Consider the following 14,137-nt stretch of genomic DNA (forward strand, 5'->3'; position numbering starts at 1 on the left):
AGACCTTTTCATGCTGAGATGCTTTTGCAGAAGCTAAAATATGAAGCAAGGGTGGAAACAACCCAATAAAAATGTTCAGTAATACAAAGGTAGAATATATGATAAGAATTTGAGCTCCAGAATAAGAAATGTCAAAATTTAAAACTGAGCAACTGTTAACAAGAAGACACAAAAAAAATGTTCATCATGTTTAAAAACTAGATGAAAATTATTATAGATAAAGACTGAATTTTTTTTTTATTTTCCACTTTGGGAATATGATGTTGCTGCAAAGAAGATCAATTTAGAATTTTTTTTTTTACACATTTCTACCACACATAAAAATAATTGTGAAAGATGTCCTGATTAAAAATGTCCTTTCCTTGTTCCTTATTTCATTCCAATCCATTGATCTCCTTCATGCATTTGTTTCATTCAGTTTGCGAGGAACTTTTACATTGCCCAGTGGTTCAGAGACACTACAGTTGAGGTAGAAAAAGCAATGAAGTCTCAAACCGAGAACGACGACGATCCCAAGTACCGGCGGCATTCCACGGATTCGGACACGGCCGCAGAGATTGTGCAGACAGTTGAGGCACGGAAAAAATTCCTCCGTAAGGTCATCAAGACAACACCACTGAACTTCAGCTCTGTAAAGTAAGTTCTCTGGGATAAATGATGTATACATTTCCCATTATGATAAATAAATACTCATGTCATTGTTTCTGTTGCAGGATAAGCTCTGACACTTTAGACTATGAGGACTCCTGTCTGATTGTCAGATATCTGGCCTCTATGAGGCCATTTGCACAGAGCTTTGATATTTATCTATCACAGGTAAGATTGTTAGTGTAAATGTTAAGATGCAGGAGATGAGAGTCATTTGCTTCAAATGTTTTCATTTTTTTTTTTGCTAATATTCTTGCTACAGATCTTGAGGGTCCTGGGAGAGAGCGCTATTGCAGTGAGAACTAAAGCCATGAAGTGTCTATCAGAGGTAGTGGCTGTGGATCCAAGTATATTAGGAAGAGTAAGTCTCTGTACATTTATACTATATGCTGCCTTTTTTTAGTGTAATTCTTGTATTAGTGCAACATAATAGAATCCCCTTTAATGATCAGTATGAATGTTAACACATGGATACTAAGGCATGGATTTAATTGGATCTATTAAGAAAATGGAAATACAAACCTTTAGGCAAATAGAGATATTTTTAGACAGACTTTCTTCATTGACTTTCAGAATTTTTTTTTGCAATTTCACTTTAATTTGGACATAAAATGCCCTTCTACGCATTTTCTGATTATTCTAACTGTGGATAAATCATCTATTTGATGCTGAAATTATATTACAAATTACATATTTTCTTTCCTTCCAACTCTTTGTAAGGTTTTAAAGAATCAGTCAAAGAAAAGGGAGGAAACAACAACCCAGTCTAATAGCAGAGTGGTGATTAACTGCTGGTGACAAACTGGGTTTTTGATACGTTGCACTGTTTACACTTTTTCATGCTTTTTGTTTTAAAGTTATTTATGTACTGTTTTTCTTTTAATGTATGCTTATATTTAGACTGAACCATGGTTGGTTTAAATTGCTTTGTAACTAAGTTGGTAATGATACGGTTTCGTATGCATGGAAGATTTACAGGCCAGAGTTAATTGTTTTAAACAGCAGAAAATTGTCTGAAAATGAGGGGGGGAACTTTAGATCCACAGAAAATCTGTTTTAAATCATCTTAGGATATTAGGAGGTTTGTGTCTTTGAATCTAAAATCTCGAGAAAGTTTAAATGACATCTGCACAGTGCTTAATGGATATGCTTAAGGTGTTAAGTTGTGTTTAGCTACGGTAACTGTGCATTGATATGTGAATGACCTTAATGTCACCTAGTGCCTGATTATTGATTTGGATCATTGGTTTAAATAACTATCTGTTTATTTTCATGTTTAAGGTGGACATGCAGCGGGGGGTGCACGGTCGTCTAATGGACAACTCCACTAGTGTCAGAGAAGCAGCCGTGGAGCTTCTTGGCCGCTTCGTGCTCAGTCGACCTGAGCTAATCGAGCAGTACTACGACATGCTTATTGAAAGGATACTGGTGATGCATTTAATTTATCTTCATGGTTTTACTTCATTTTGATGTACCACTATTATTGATTCTAGAGTGGAACTTGAGTAATCTGTGTCCAAAAGTTCATTTGAGGTAGAAAAGTTCAGCTGAGGTGAATTTTCTTTTTCCAATACTGCCACCTACATATCAAATAAAGTAACTGCAAGAATTTTTCAAATATTGTGGTTTCTCTAATCTATGTACTATGATCATAGATTTATTTATATTTTTCTGCTCAGTTTGTTCTTAAACATTAGAGTGTGGTTATTTTGTATTTAAATATCTATTTTTTGTTTACACAGGACACAGGAATCAGTGTGAGAAAAAGAGTCATTAAGATTCTTAGGGACATTTGCTTGGAGCTGCCAGATTTCCACAAGATAACAGAGATGTGTGTGAGGATGATCCGCAGAGTCAATGACGAGGAAGGGATCAAGGTTTGCATGAATGAAAAAGTCTTTACACATCCTGTTGAAAGGTGCTGCTCAGTTCTGGGATGTTCAAACGAAACGATGTCCCTTTGCAGAAACTGGTGAACGAGACGTTCCAGAAACTCTGGTTTTCACCAACACCCAGTCACGATAAAGAAGCTATGAACAGAAAGATCCTGAACATCACAGATGTGGTCCGTATGTTACTCCGCCTCTTTAACATAGGAAGCCTGTGACCAATGTACTCTGACTCCTGTGATGTTTTTATATTTCTTTCAAGGTGTTGGCATGCAAAGATTCAGGATATGACTGGTTTGAGCAGCTCCTACAAAATGTGAGTTTTGTAATTCATTTTAAAACATTAACTGGTCTTTGCATGTATATTTCAATCACATCTCCTCACTATTTGTCTTTCATCATTCAGCTGCTAAAATCAGAGGAGGACGCTTCATATAAACCAACCAAGAAGGCTTGTGTTCAGTTGGTGGACAATTTAGTGGAGCATATACTAAAATATGAGGAATCTATTGCAGGTAAATTCTTAAATCATGTAAACAAAGGGGATTTAAACAAGAAATCCCACCTGTTTATTTACCAAAAATACCTCCAGTTCCAATAAAAAACTATTTGTTGTGTTGACCTCTCAGACTGCGAAGACAAAGGGATAAACTCCAGCCGTGTGGTAGCGTGCATCACCACCCTTTATCTGGTGACTAAAATCAGGCCTAACCTCATGGTTAAACATGCAATGGCTATGCAGCCCTACTTGAACACAAAATGCAGCGTAAGTACTAATTTATTTATCTATCTGTCACTTAGAACTAACTTAAATGTGTGTCAGAAGCAGTTGGCCGATGCATCTTTATAAATTAGAATGGTTCATTTAATTTTTCTAATTAAATGAAAAAAAAATGAAAGTAATTTTTTTTTTTATTGTGTTTTCTTTAAGCCATATCTGAGACATCAGTTAGCTTTGAATTCTACCTAAAGGTATCACAAGATTAGGAAAAGAAAAATCAAACAACACCAAAAGAAATGCATTTGCATCCAAAAGAATTTATTTTAAAAATCTCTATTTAACAGATTTGCTTTTACACCATTCTTGATTATAGCCTCTACATTTGACTTGTCAGCCGAGGAAATCTTCAGCCCATTTAAAATGTTCCGGTTTATGGCTACAGTTACTTTGGATTCACTAAAACACAGTTGAGTAACACCAGCACATGACATGGGGTCCCCTACTCATGGCTGAATGCTGGAGCTCCATTACGTTCGACTCTCCGACCTTCCCCCAGAGGATGTGACATTCATTTAAAAGAAAAAAAGAAAAATTGACTTTCATCAAAAAAATAGAAGACACTAGACCACACAGCAACAGTCCTATTCTGAATTGCAAGGCCGCAAAACGAGAATCTTCAGGATCATATAGTGAAGCTCGCACTTTTTTCTTCCACTTAACTTTTTATTGATATGTTTGTGAGCAACCTTCTTCTTTAGCTGTAACCTGTAGCTCTTGACCTAACTGTGCTGGTTAATTTGCAGTAGTCATCCCAGTGACTGCATAGGCCATAACATTTCTCTAATAAAAAAATCTCTATAACAAGGTCCAGGTAAACTTTATTTTCCCTCAGGGGGAAATTAGATGTGCAGATAGCAGGTGCTTAAAAAAACACAAACATAAAAAAGCCAGAGTTTTTTTTATTATAATGTAGAGTTCCCCGAGCTGACAGCAACAGAAAAAAGATTTTCTCAGTATGTTTACTCCACAGTGTTGCATCCTGTACCCTCTTCCTGCAGGTAGCAGGGAACATTCTCCCTATAAAGAAAGGCTTCAGTCAGTCAAGATTATTTTTGCTGTCTTTAGAGCTCTGGTGTGGTAGATTTAAAAAAGTTCATGCAAGGGTAAAATGATAAATTTTACTACATATGTTTACAATACCCTGAAGGTGATCATTTTCAGCAGCTAAAAGAATAAGAACAGAATCAACAAAACAAGAATAAGTTTAACATTTTAGCCGTTTTTCATTTTGACCCCATATTTAAACTGCAGCAGTTTAATAGTTTATGGCTACAAAGTGACATTTGGTATATTTTTCTGAACTAAAATGGGGATATATTTTCAAGTATTCATGCCATCATTTATTTGTATGTGCAATTTATGGCATTGTTGCACCATCTAGTGGCAGCCCTGTAGAAACACAGGTAGAACTGTGCCGGCAAGCTGTAGCTTTGATGCATTTTTGTCATTTCAGACTCAGAATGACTTCATGGTTATTTGCAATGTGGCCAAGATCTTGGAGCTGGTCGTACCTCTGATGGAAAATCCAAGCGAGTCGTTCCTCAACACGATTGAGGAAGACCTGATGAGGCTCATTATTAAACACGGCATGACGGTCAGTCCTAGTTACTCTGCACAGCTCCCACAGAAACCTCTGAACCTCAAACATGATAATGTGTGACAGGAGAATGTTTATGTTTTGTCTGCTTAGGTGGTGCAGCACTGTGTGAGCTGCCTTGGTGCCATTGTGAACAAGGTGACACATAATTACAAGTTTGTGTGGTCTTCTTTCAATCGCTTCTATGGTAAGGCTGAATGCATCACAATTCATGTTAGCGTTTTGTCTTTTCTTACACCTTCTTAGCATAGAACATAACACAAATCTTGTTCTAGGGGTTATCATGTATTTTTAAAAAGCTCCCCAAATCCTTAAAGAACTATTTTGGTAGACCAGCGATTGTAACCTTACACTTTTATTTTGTTTTAGTGCTTTATTGTTAACAACACGGTGCCATCAGCTGCGTTTCCTTTGCCAAAAACAAACATTTTAGCTGTTAAATAATAAATTAACTTGATAGCACAATGTTTTCTTATAATGATAAAATTCAAATACATGTAGTTGCCTTTGAATCTGCCTGTATGTTTGGGTTAAATTATATAATTTGTGTAGTTCTGTATGGAAGTACCTTGAGGTGACGTTTTGTTGTAAATTTGCCTCGTACAGAAGAACAGATCTGATTGATTCCATATTTATTCTCAATGAATATTTTATTCTGCAGGAGCTCTGGCTAAACTCAAGACGCAGCACCAGGAGGACCCCAGCAGCTCCACTCTGGCTGCTAACAAGCCAACTCTGCTGCGCTCATTGTTCACTGTGGGGGCTCTTTGTCGACACTTTGATTTTGACCTAGAAGAGTTCAAGGGAGCGAGCAAGGTAAACACCTCATCTTTAGAACTAGGCTTTGGGGCTGTTGACGAGATTGCTTTATGGCTCTTACTTGCATCTTTTAGATCATCATAAAGGACAAGGTTTTGGAGCTTCTGCTGTACTTTACCACCCATGAGGATGAAGAGGTCCAGATCAAGGCCATGACTGGTTTAGGTATATTTTAACCTAATCCGCTGACTCTTGCTTTTAAAGTGGTCACAGTTCTGTATTTCAATACTCATTTTCTCTCATGCAGGCTTCCAGTTCATCATGCATCCAGAACTCATGTTTGTGCAAGATGTGAAGGTTCTATACATCAGTTTGCTGTCAGATGAGAGCAGCTCTGTCAATCTGAAGATCCATGTGCTCAAGAACCTTCAAACGTACCTACAGGAGGAGGACTCCCGGATGCAAGAGGCGGATCGGGAATGTGAGCATATCAGCAGCCATGTTACAACTGCAAACTTCCAGAATGTTTTATCTAAGATTGAATGTGACAAACCGAGCTGCAAAGATGCACATCTTAGCTGACCAACATAGACGGCGCAAATCTGGTCTTTATGAAAGACGGACAACAAGAAAGCAATTTTTTCTGCATTTTTTTAATACCAATATTTAGACAAGAGGGATAAATGCAGATGCACTCTGCACTTTTCAGAATTGTGTGGCTTTTTGTTTCTAACTTCATGTGTAACTGATGTTGTTTGTTTAGGGAATAAGCAAGCAAAGCAGGAAGATCTGAAGGAAATGGGAGACATCTCCTCAGGCATGAGCAGCTCCATTATGCAGATTTACCTCAAGCAGGTGCTGGAGTCCTTCTTCCACTCACAGTCCACCGTGCGGCACTTTGCTCTCAGCGTCATCACACTGACTCTGAGTCAGGGCCTCATACACCCTGTACAGGTGTGTTTGCAGTTTCTCTCAGGCTAGAAGATACCTGAACGTTTAGCTGCCGTTAGTTTTTGAAACATTGTTGGATTCAAAAATGTTCTCTCTGTGCTGCCTAGTGTGTCCCCTACCTGATCGCCATGGGAACAGATCCAGAGCCGACCATGAAGAACAAGGCAGACCAACAACTAGTGGAGATCGATAAAAAATATTCAGGATTCATTCATGTAAGTAATTGCTGGTTATTTTTTTTAGGAAGAAATATGAAATATTAAGTTTTGACAAAAAAGGGTGAATAAAATCATAATGAGACTTATTTGAAAATGGCTTGTATTCCCTATGTAGGATTTAGACATGTTTAAAATGGCTTTATCTAGATAATTTAATTTATTTACACATTTAAATGCAATAAAATGGATAAAGTCAAATAAACTGGAAGGATATCAAACAGAGGGAATGTTGTTTAAAAGCATCCTCTCTGTGTAATTCCTCAGATGAAGGCTGTTGCCGGGTTGAAGATGTCCTATCAGGTCCAGCAGGCCATAAATGGGGGCAAACGCGCGGTGATCCGAGGTTTCCGTCACGACGATTCCGACACGGCTCTCTGTTACCATCTCTACACTCTGGTCCGTGGGAACAGACAGCACAGACGGGCCTTCCTCATCTCCCTGCTCAACCTGTTCGATGACAGCTCTGTGAGTTCACCTGCCCTCTTTGGACTCGATTTTATAGAATAAACGTGGTTTTTCCGATGAGTTTATGTGGTTGTATGTTTCTTTTGCATCCTGCAGAAAACAGAGGTAAACATGCTGCTCTTCATAGCAGACAACCTGGCGTGCTTTCCTTACCAAACCCAGGAGGAGCCTCTTTTCATCATGCACCATATAGACATCACTCTGTCTGTCTCTGGTAGCAACCTGCTTCAGTCTTTCAAAGAGGTAAGATATAGAGTGATAGAACTTATTTTGGTGTGTTTCACCATAGCTTTGCCAGAGGAGAGATTTCTTGCTCATTATTATCCTGCCAAGACATACTGCCATGTCGCATTTACTTTAGTCCATTAAAACCCATAGAAAAGTTTGTTATTGTGAAATAACGGTTGAAACTGGGATTACATGACACGTTTCTACATTAGTTTTGTGATTGTGTCTCACATAACTCCCTCACCAGCAGCTTTGGGTGCTGCAGTCGCTGTAACAGATGTTTTGTCCCAGTTTGCACTGGAGAGCCTCGATATGCTGAGTCAACAGATTTAGGAAGCTGCTACGATGCTCTGATCACACAAGCCCAGCCAGATCGAATGGGCTACAATAGATGAGTGTCCATTAATCATCAAGTCATGCAGATTGTAATTATGAAAATAGTTTGCTAAATGGGAACACAATAAAAACAAATCACATATTTTGATAAAAAGTTTTTTCTTTGATGAGTCTATTTTTCTATTGCATTGACATTTGTATATTTTGTAAAACTGCAATTGAAACACCGTTTTTGAATCACGTAAGTCATCTGATCTGAATCTGGAGTTTACTGCCTTGTAAAAAGACAAAAAGGAAGACTAGAAGCAGTTGGAGGAGGATGGTGCGACATATTTGGATTCATGAGGAAACTCAGCGGTTTTTACATTCAGTTAGCATCTATGAGCACAATGAGCACTAGAGCCGTGGCTGCTTTCAGCCGCTGCCGGCATGCTGTTTCCAAGAGTTGCTGAGTGAACAAACATATTCATACGCAGTTTTAACAAAAAAAAAAAAAACAGTGATTGCAAACATGAGCAGTTTTGATAATTGCAGAATATCAACATAGTTTTGATCACATTTTAGAATGCAGCAAACATAACAAACCAGCTCTGAGTGACTGCAGAGGTGAGGTATATATCGGGAGACTGAACCAAAACAAGCTAATCAACAGATATGGAGCAGGTGTGGGCAACTAGGAGGAAGCCAAGGGGAAAGGAAAACAAGCAAAACAAGGAGCAACAGAGGATAATTTAAGAACTCAGCACTGGTAGAAATAAACTACAAAAACATAGAACACAAATAAACTTAATAAAATAAACCCAAGCATCTTAACTTGTAACACAGTGTAACACAGTGAAATTCAGCTCATGTTATTTGTTTGCAGATGAAACTTAAGTAAAAAAAAAAGCCTACAGCTTCATCAACTTAGAGCTTTAATTTGATGTTCCTAAAGTTTAATGTCTGCTGTTTCGGCTATTCTCTGCTTAACCCTCCAGTTCATCTTGACACGGCACAGAAAAGGGCCACATGACACAGACAAGAAACCTTTCACATTGAATGTCATTGTAAAGGACAAACACTTTCAAAATGCACTGTTTGATTTATATAAATGTGTTGCTGGAGATGTAGCTATAAAGGTATATGAAGAACCCCGACAGCAGGCATTTAAGCTTTGTACAAACTAAAATATTTATATATCTGGTCTAACTGGTCTGTTCTTTGTTAGTTATCCATATTTTACAGGTTGCAGGTAATAGTAAAAACTTTCTTTTGTGTTTTAAAATATGAAGTCTTAAATCAAAGCTCCAAGTTCTCTACATCAGTGAATGTTTTTTTTGCTTCTGTAGTGTTTACGGAAAGAGCCTGTAAGACATGAAAAGAAGGTGAAGACAAAGAAGAGAAAAAAGAAACATCATCGTAAGAGGAAAAACAGTTCTGATGAGGAGGAGGAGGATGAGGATGAAGAGAAGAGCAGCAGCTCATCCAGCAGCAGCAGTAGCAGTAGCAGCAGCAGCAGCGATGAAGAGGAGGAGAAAGTCCGCAAGCGAAAGAAGCCTGGAGGCTGTGACTCGGACTCGGATCTGGATGATGAGGATGCTGTGATGGACCGTCTGCCTGAAAACCCCGCCCCTCTGCTGGAATTTGCCAGCGCCTCACAGGGAATCCTGCTGCTGCTGGTGCTCAAGCAGCATATGAAGAATCTTTACGGCTTCTCAGACAGGTAGGTCGCATCACAGAGTCCTTGCTGCAAATCCTTTATGAACTCGTTCTGCAATAGTGTGGACATGTGGCTTGTTTGACAGCAAAATCCAGAAGTACTCACCGACCGAGTCCGCCAAAGTTTATGACAAGGCAGTGAACAGGAAATCTAAGGTGAACTTCAACCCTCGTCAGACCCTTGAATACCTGAAGAACGATGTGGCCAACAGAGAGCTCAGCTATGAGACTAAGAGGAATATCGTCAAACAGTTTTTGGATGTAAGCACTTTTTTTATTCATTTATTTATTTTGTTTGGTATTTTGTTTCATGATATCTCTAAGTTATTATCGGACAGGTAGAAAAACTTGTTCCTTTTTTACCCCTTCATAGTTCAAGGTGCTAATGGAGCACTTGGACCGTGATGAGGAGGATGAAGATGGGGGTGAAGCAAAGGCTAATGCCAGAAACAAAGCCATCAATTCGCTGCTGAAGGGCCCAAAACCACAAAATCACAACCACAGTAACCACACTGCTCCAGTGGAGACAGAAGATGAGGACAGTGAAGATGAAGACCCTCCTGCCGTAAGTCTTTCAACTCTTTACTCGATTTCAACAGTATGGAAAAAAAAAAAAAAAAGCAAATTTTCAATTAAACCAGCTCTAGAGCTAAACTGGAGCTAGTTCAGTCATAACAATCTGATCAGTAGCTCAGTCAGATATGTCCAGACTTTAACTAGGCTTCAAGCCTAGTTTGGGTCAGTTTTTGGTTCTGATGTACTATCCCAGTGCTGCTGAGCTAAAGGTCACAGACTGATGGCTAGACATTCAGGATTTACCCGTAGACACCACCATGTTTCCCAGGGCTCCTATTGTTCAGTCATGAACATCGATCTTTATTGGAGCTGCTCTGTTTTGCAGCTCTCTACATCTTTTATGTCCCACTACTGGATTACTTGCTGCACTTTTGGAGTAAATGTATCCATCTGTGTGGTTAGCTGGGGCTCAAAAGTCTGAGAAATGGTTTGATTAAGCATTGAGGCCTGAAGGAGTTCACTGATTCTGCTTTTCTTGTTTTTAAATCTCTTTAGCTCGGGGTATGATATGTTGCTTTTTATGAAATATTTTCCCTTGCCTCATGTTGACAAACAGGATACTGTATGGCAAGAGGAATTAAATTACATTTTGAGAAAAAGAGCATTAGTCACAGTTTCTTCTTGATTTAACAAGCATGATTAGCTTGTTTTGATTAGCTTTATATAACTTATAAAAAAAACAATCTCCAAGACCTGATCATAGAGACCAATTAGATTACAGGATCATGGGACTCTTGAAACTAAGAAGAGCCATAAGAATTACAGTGAATTACATTTAGCGTGGGGGTTACGTTCCAAACAGAACCCGCAATAGGCGAAATTCGTGAAGTTGAAACCTTAATTTTTTTAGTTATTATACAATTAAATACTCCATAAAACATTGAAATCAAGGAACAAAAACTTTTTACAGGCCCAAGCATTTGTTTAACAAATAAAAGTACTGTATAAACGTTTGTTGTAGTTGTTTTTTTTCGTGTACTGTAAAAAAAAATATAGTTATAAATAAATAAATAATAATTTTAATCATCAATACGAACTGAAGGTTTATTGCGGAGATCAGTACCGCCCTACCGTGACGGATTGGAACGGGAGAAAATGAAAATGATTATGAAAAAAAAATACAAAATACAGTAGGACAAATAGTGACTCACTTGTACAGTGCAGCATTTCACTGCTGTTCTGACGGAGCCGCTGCATCCTGACTCTGCTCTGTGGCGTTTTTTTCTTCTAAAGCCTGCGGTGCAGCTGTGTTTTTTTGAGAGAAGAACATAGTTATCGGTAGTTGTTGTCGCTCTTTTTTCTTCTGGGCCAAAAGATCCTTATAAAGCGACATGCCACCATCGGTTATGTTTGAGAACTGTAATGAACGGCTCATCAAAGGGTCACATTCTTGAGCTGCACGCTGAAGTTCAGTGGCCATTCTCAGCATTGTTGCTAAGCGACCAAGTGTTCATTAATTCATTAATGAAGTCCAGAAGTTAAACTTTTTCTGCGATAGTTAGCATCTTTCTATGCCTTTTGGGCCCGACCGCAAGTGCCTTTGTCGGTGCAGAACGTTTCGTCGACATTATGGTTTTTAGAGAAACTTGAAATTGCAAGATAATTAGCAAACTTCAATTTGGCAAGTGGTTTTACGTACACGTACAGTACTGTACGTATTAAACCATAACGTTATTGACACACATTTGGGAGAAGGCGCGAAGAGTCTGTTTAGCCAATCAGAATGCAGAACACAGTGCATGATGCAAATCCGTGAAGCAGCGAGACCGTGAAAAGTGAACCGCGTTATAGCGTGGGTTCACTCTAATCTATAACAGGGATGAGGCATCAAAAGGACGCAATTAATTGTTTTCTTTTTAAATTCGCAGCGAAAACCAAGAAAAGATGTGGATTCTGCTGAGGACGCGGGTCAGGTGGTGGAGGTAATGGACATAGTCGCCATCTGTCGGCCCAAATACAAAGACCGACCGCAGATCGCCAAGATCATCCAAAAGAACAGGAGCGGCTACAGCATACACTGGATGACGGGATCTTACTCTGGACCTTGGGCCGTGGCAAAGAAACGGGACGGTCGCAAAAAGGTGCCTTGGGTCGACAACATCAAGGAGTCGGACATTATTTACAAGAAAATCTCCTTGACAAGCGGACAGAAGCTCACGAACAAAGTGGCACAGACTTTACGAGCGCTCTACGCGTCCAGGGACGGGACAAAGAGTTAATAACAGGAATTCCTCCGAGTGTCCCTCCCAGCTATAATCCATGGATCTGCTATGTTACCCACCCAGAGAACGTTCACCTGTTTAGATTTAAAGCTTTGGTGGAGGAAATCTTTTTTTTTTTTCTTTTTTTTTAAATACCGATGTTTAAGTTAACACAAGAAAAAAATGGAAGAAGAAAATGTTTGTGAAAACATTGTGTGGGAGTCCCTTCGCTGTTGTGCAGCAACCTGGATGTTTGATTTTTACTCCCGCTGTATCATAGTTTAAGTAAAAAAAAAAACAACCTGTTTATATCTGAACATAATTCTGTATAAAAAAACAAACAAACAAAAAAACAAACTGAATGTTGGAAGTTAGTGTATTGATGATGTTCTTAATAAAGTGTTTTTTTTGGAATTATAACTAGATCCAGAGGAATTTATTTACTTGATGTCCAGCAAATTTTAATGTCTTGTTATAAAGAAATTGCTGTTTAGCTCCATCTGTGTTATAGACTCTCTCTGACATGAACTATTTATGAGGAAAGCGGTGCAGTATCTGTGCTAATAGTGTTTTAATATTCAGTAGGTTCAGTGTGAATTAGCACAGGGAAACAATAAAGTTATCCACCGCTCCTCTGGTGGAGCTTCTACTGCAATAAACTTTTCTTATTTCTTTCTTAAATTCTTGCGTTCATTTTTCCATAAAAAAACTTAACCTTTTTTATCCCAAGACTCTTCTCATCTGTGCTTGATTAAACTACCGATCTTCTGGTGTTTATATGGTAAGACTTCTTTAAAGATGGATTTTAAAACCGACAATTTTTCATTTTTAAAATCCAGCCTTTTAGCTTTATGGTTAAGGACATGTAAAAAGCTTTTACTGTCACATTGATCTTCAGAATTAATGAAGATTTCCTGCAGCTCTTTAATGGTTTTTAATTAGAGTTACCTTTTTTATCATCTTGTATGCTTGGTGGGCAAATCCACCTAGGTCCACACTCGCCTAAACTATTACAGGAAATATATCCAGCTTACTTCAAATACATGCTCTCTTTCCGATTTGGAATAGTAGATAATAGAAGCTATCCCCCTATTAAATGGGAGATAAAGATAAATAAAAAATCCCTCTTATTCTGATCAATTTGTCAACAATTATCTTGCCTTTATTCCCCAAAAATTGTCAATTGTGACAGTAACTGAGGTAAAAAAGAAAAAAAATTGTGGATATCATAGGATATCATAAAAATCTTGAAATCATAGGATATATTTGACCATTAATTACATGGTAATGACACTAGAAAAAAAAACTAAGAAAACAGAATAAGATCTAGCTGTTTGAAAGTTTAAGATGTTCCAAGAAAGTGCTGCGTTTCTGTGCTGATTTAACCACGTTTTTGATCATTAACCCCAAAAACCAAACCAATGACACATTTTTAAAACCTTTCTTGCACAAACGCAGCATTTGTAGTTAGAATATGACATTTAGAGGTTTGGAATGTGATTCTCTTTAATGAGATTCTCTGCGTCTTGGGAGGAGAAATTGTCCCACAGCATCACAGACCCTTTACTATTGCCTAACAGTGAGCGTGAGGTGCTTCTGCACATATTCAGACTTTTAATGGTTGGTGCTGTTTAGTCACACTTGCTGTAGTTTTCTCAGTAATTATTTTTCTGATAACATAAATTGTCATTTTGACATTTAGCTGCTTACTGGATTAGTTTAACATGTCAGTGTAGTTGAACGACATGTTTTTCTCCCTGTCCCATTTGGAATTAGCTATAAAAATAAAA

General features: G+C 38.2%; 1 protein-coding gene across 4 annotated transcripts in view; it reads left to right on the forward strand.

The window, feature by feature from the left end:
• Positions 1 to 12,767, forward strand: part of LOC119781547 (nipped-B-like protein B) — a 38,339-nt gene extending 25,572 nt beyond the window's left edge. For 3 of the 4 annotated variants that reach the window (XM_038282049.1, XM_038282050.1, XM_038282048.1), the window contains exons 26-47: positions 419 to 636; positions 714 to 816; positions 911 to 1,009; positions 1,930 to 2,076; positions 2,391 to 2,525; positions 2,615 to 2,713; positions 2,800 to 2,853; positions 2,944 to 3,052; positions 3,167 to 3,303; positions 4,772 to 4,912; positions 5,009 to 5,102; positions 5,577 to 5,731; positions 5,809 to 5,899; positions 5,982 to 6,155; positions 6,438 to 6,628; positions 6,733 to 6,840; positions 7,108 to 7,308; positions 7,405 to 7,551; positions 9,201 to 9,574; positions 9,657 to 9,831; positions 9,944 to 10,135; positions 12,015 to 12,365. In XM_038282049.1, the coding sequence (XP_038137977.1) occupies positions 419 to 636; positions 714 to 816; positions 911 to 1,009; positions 1,930 to 2,076; positions 2,391 to 2,525; positions 2,615 to 2,713; positions 2,800 to 2,853; positions 2,944 to 3,052; positions 3,167 to 3,303; positions 4,772 to 4,912; positions 5,009 to 5,102; positions 5,577 to 5,731; positions 5,809 to 5,899; positions 5,982 to 6,155; positions 6,438 to 6,628; positions 6,733 to 6,840; positions 7,108 to 7,308; positions 7,405 to 7,551; positions 9,201 to 9,574; positions 9,657 to 9,831; positions 9,944 to 10,135; positions 12,015 to 12,365 (3,495 nt within the window). Of the gene's footprint in view, positions 1 to 418; positions 637 to 713; positions 817 to 910; positions 1,010 to 1,929; positions 2,077 to 2,390; positions 2,526 to 2,614; positions 2,714 to 2,799; positions 2,854 to 2,943; positions 3,053 to 3,166; positions 3,304 to 4,771; positions 4,913 to 5,008; positions 5,103 to 5,576; positions 5,732 to 5,808; positions 5,900 to 5,981; positions 6,156 to 6,437; positions 6,629 to 6,732; positions 6,841 to 7,107; positions 7,309 to 7,404; positions 7,552 to 9,200; positions 9,575 to 9,656; positions 9,832 to 9,943; positions 10,136 to 12,014 lie in introns of all 4 variants that reach the window. The other variant, XM_038282051.1, reaches the window with a different exon arrangement.
• The last annotated feature ends 1,370 nt before the right edge of the window (positions 12,768 to 14,137 follow it).

This window comes from Cyprinodon tularosa, unplaced genomic scaffold (assembly GCF_016077235.1).
Source record: "Cyprinodon tularosa strain WSP-4 unplaced genomic scaffold, ASM1607723v1 ctg179, whole genome shotgun sequence".
Lineage (NCBI taxonomy): Eukaryota > Metazoa > Chordata > Actinopteri > Cyprinodontiformes > Cyprinodontidae > Cyprinodon > Cyprinodon tularosa.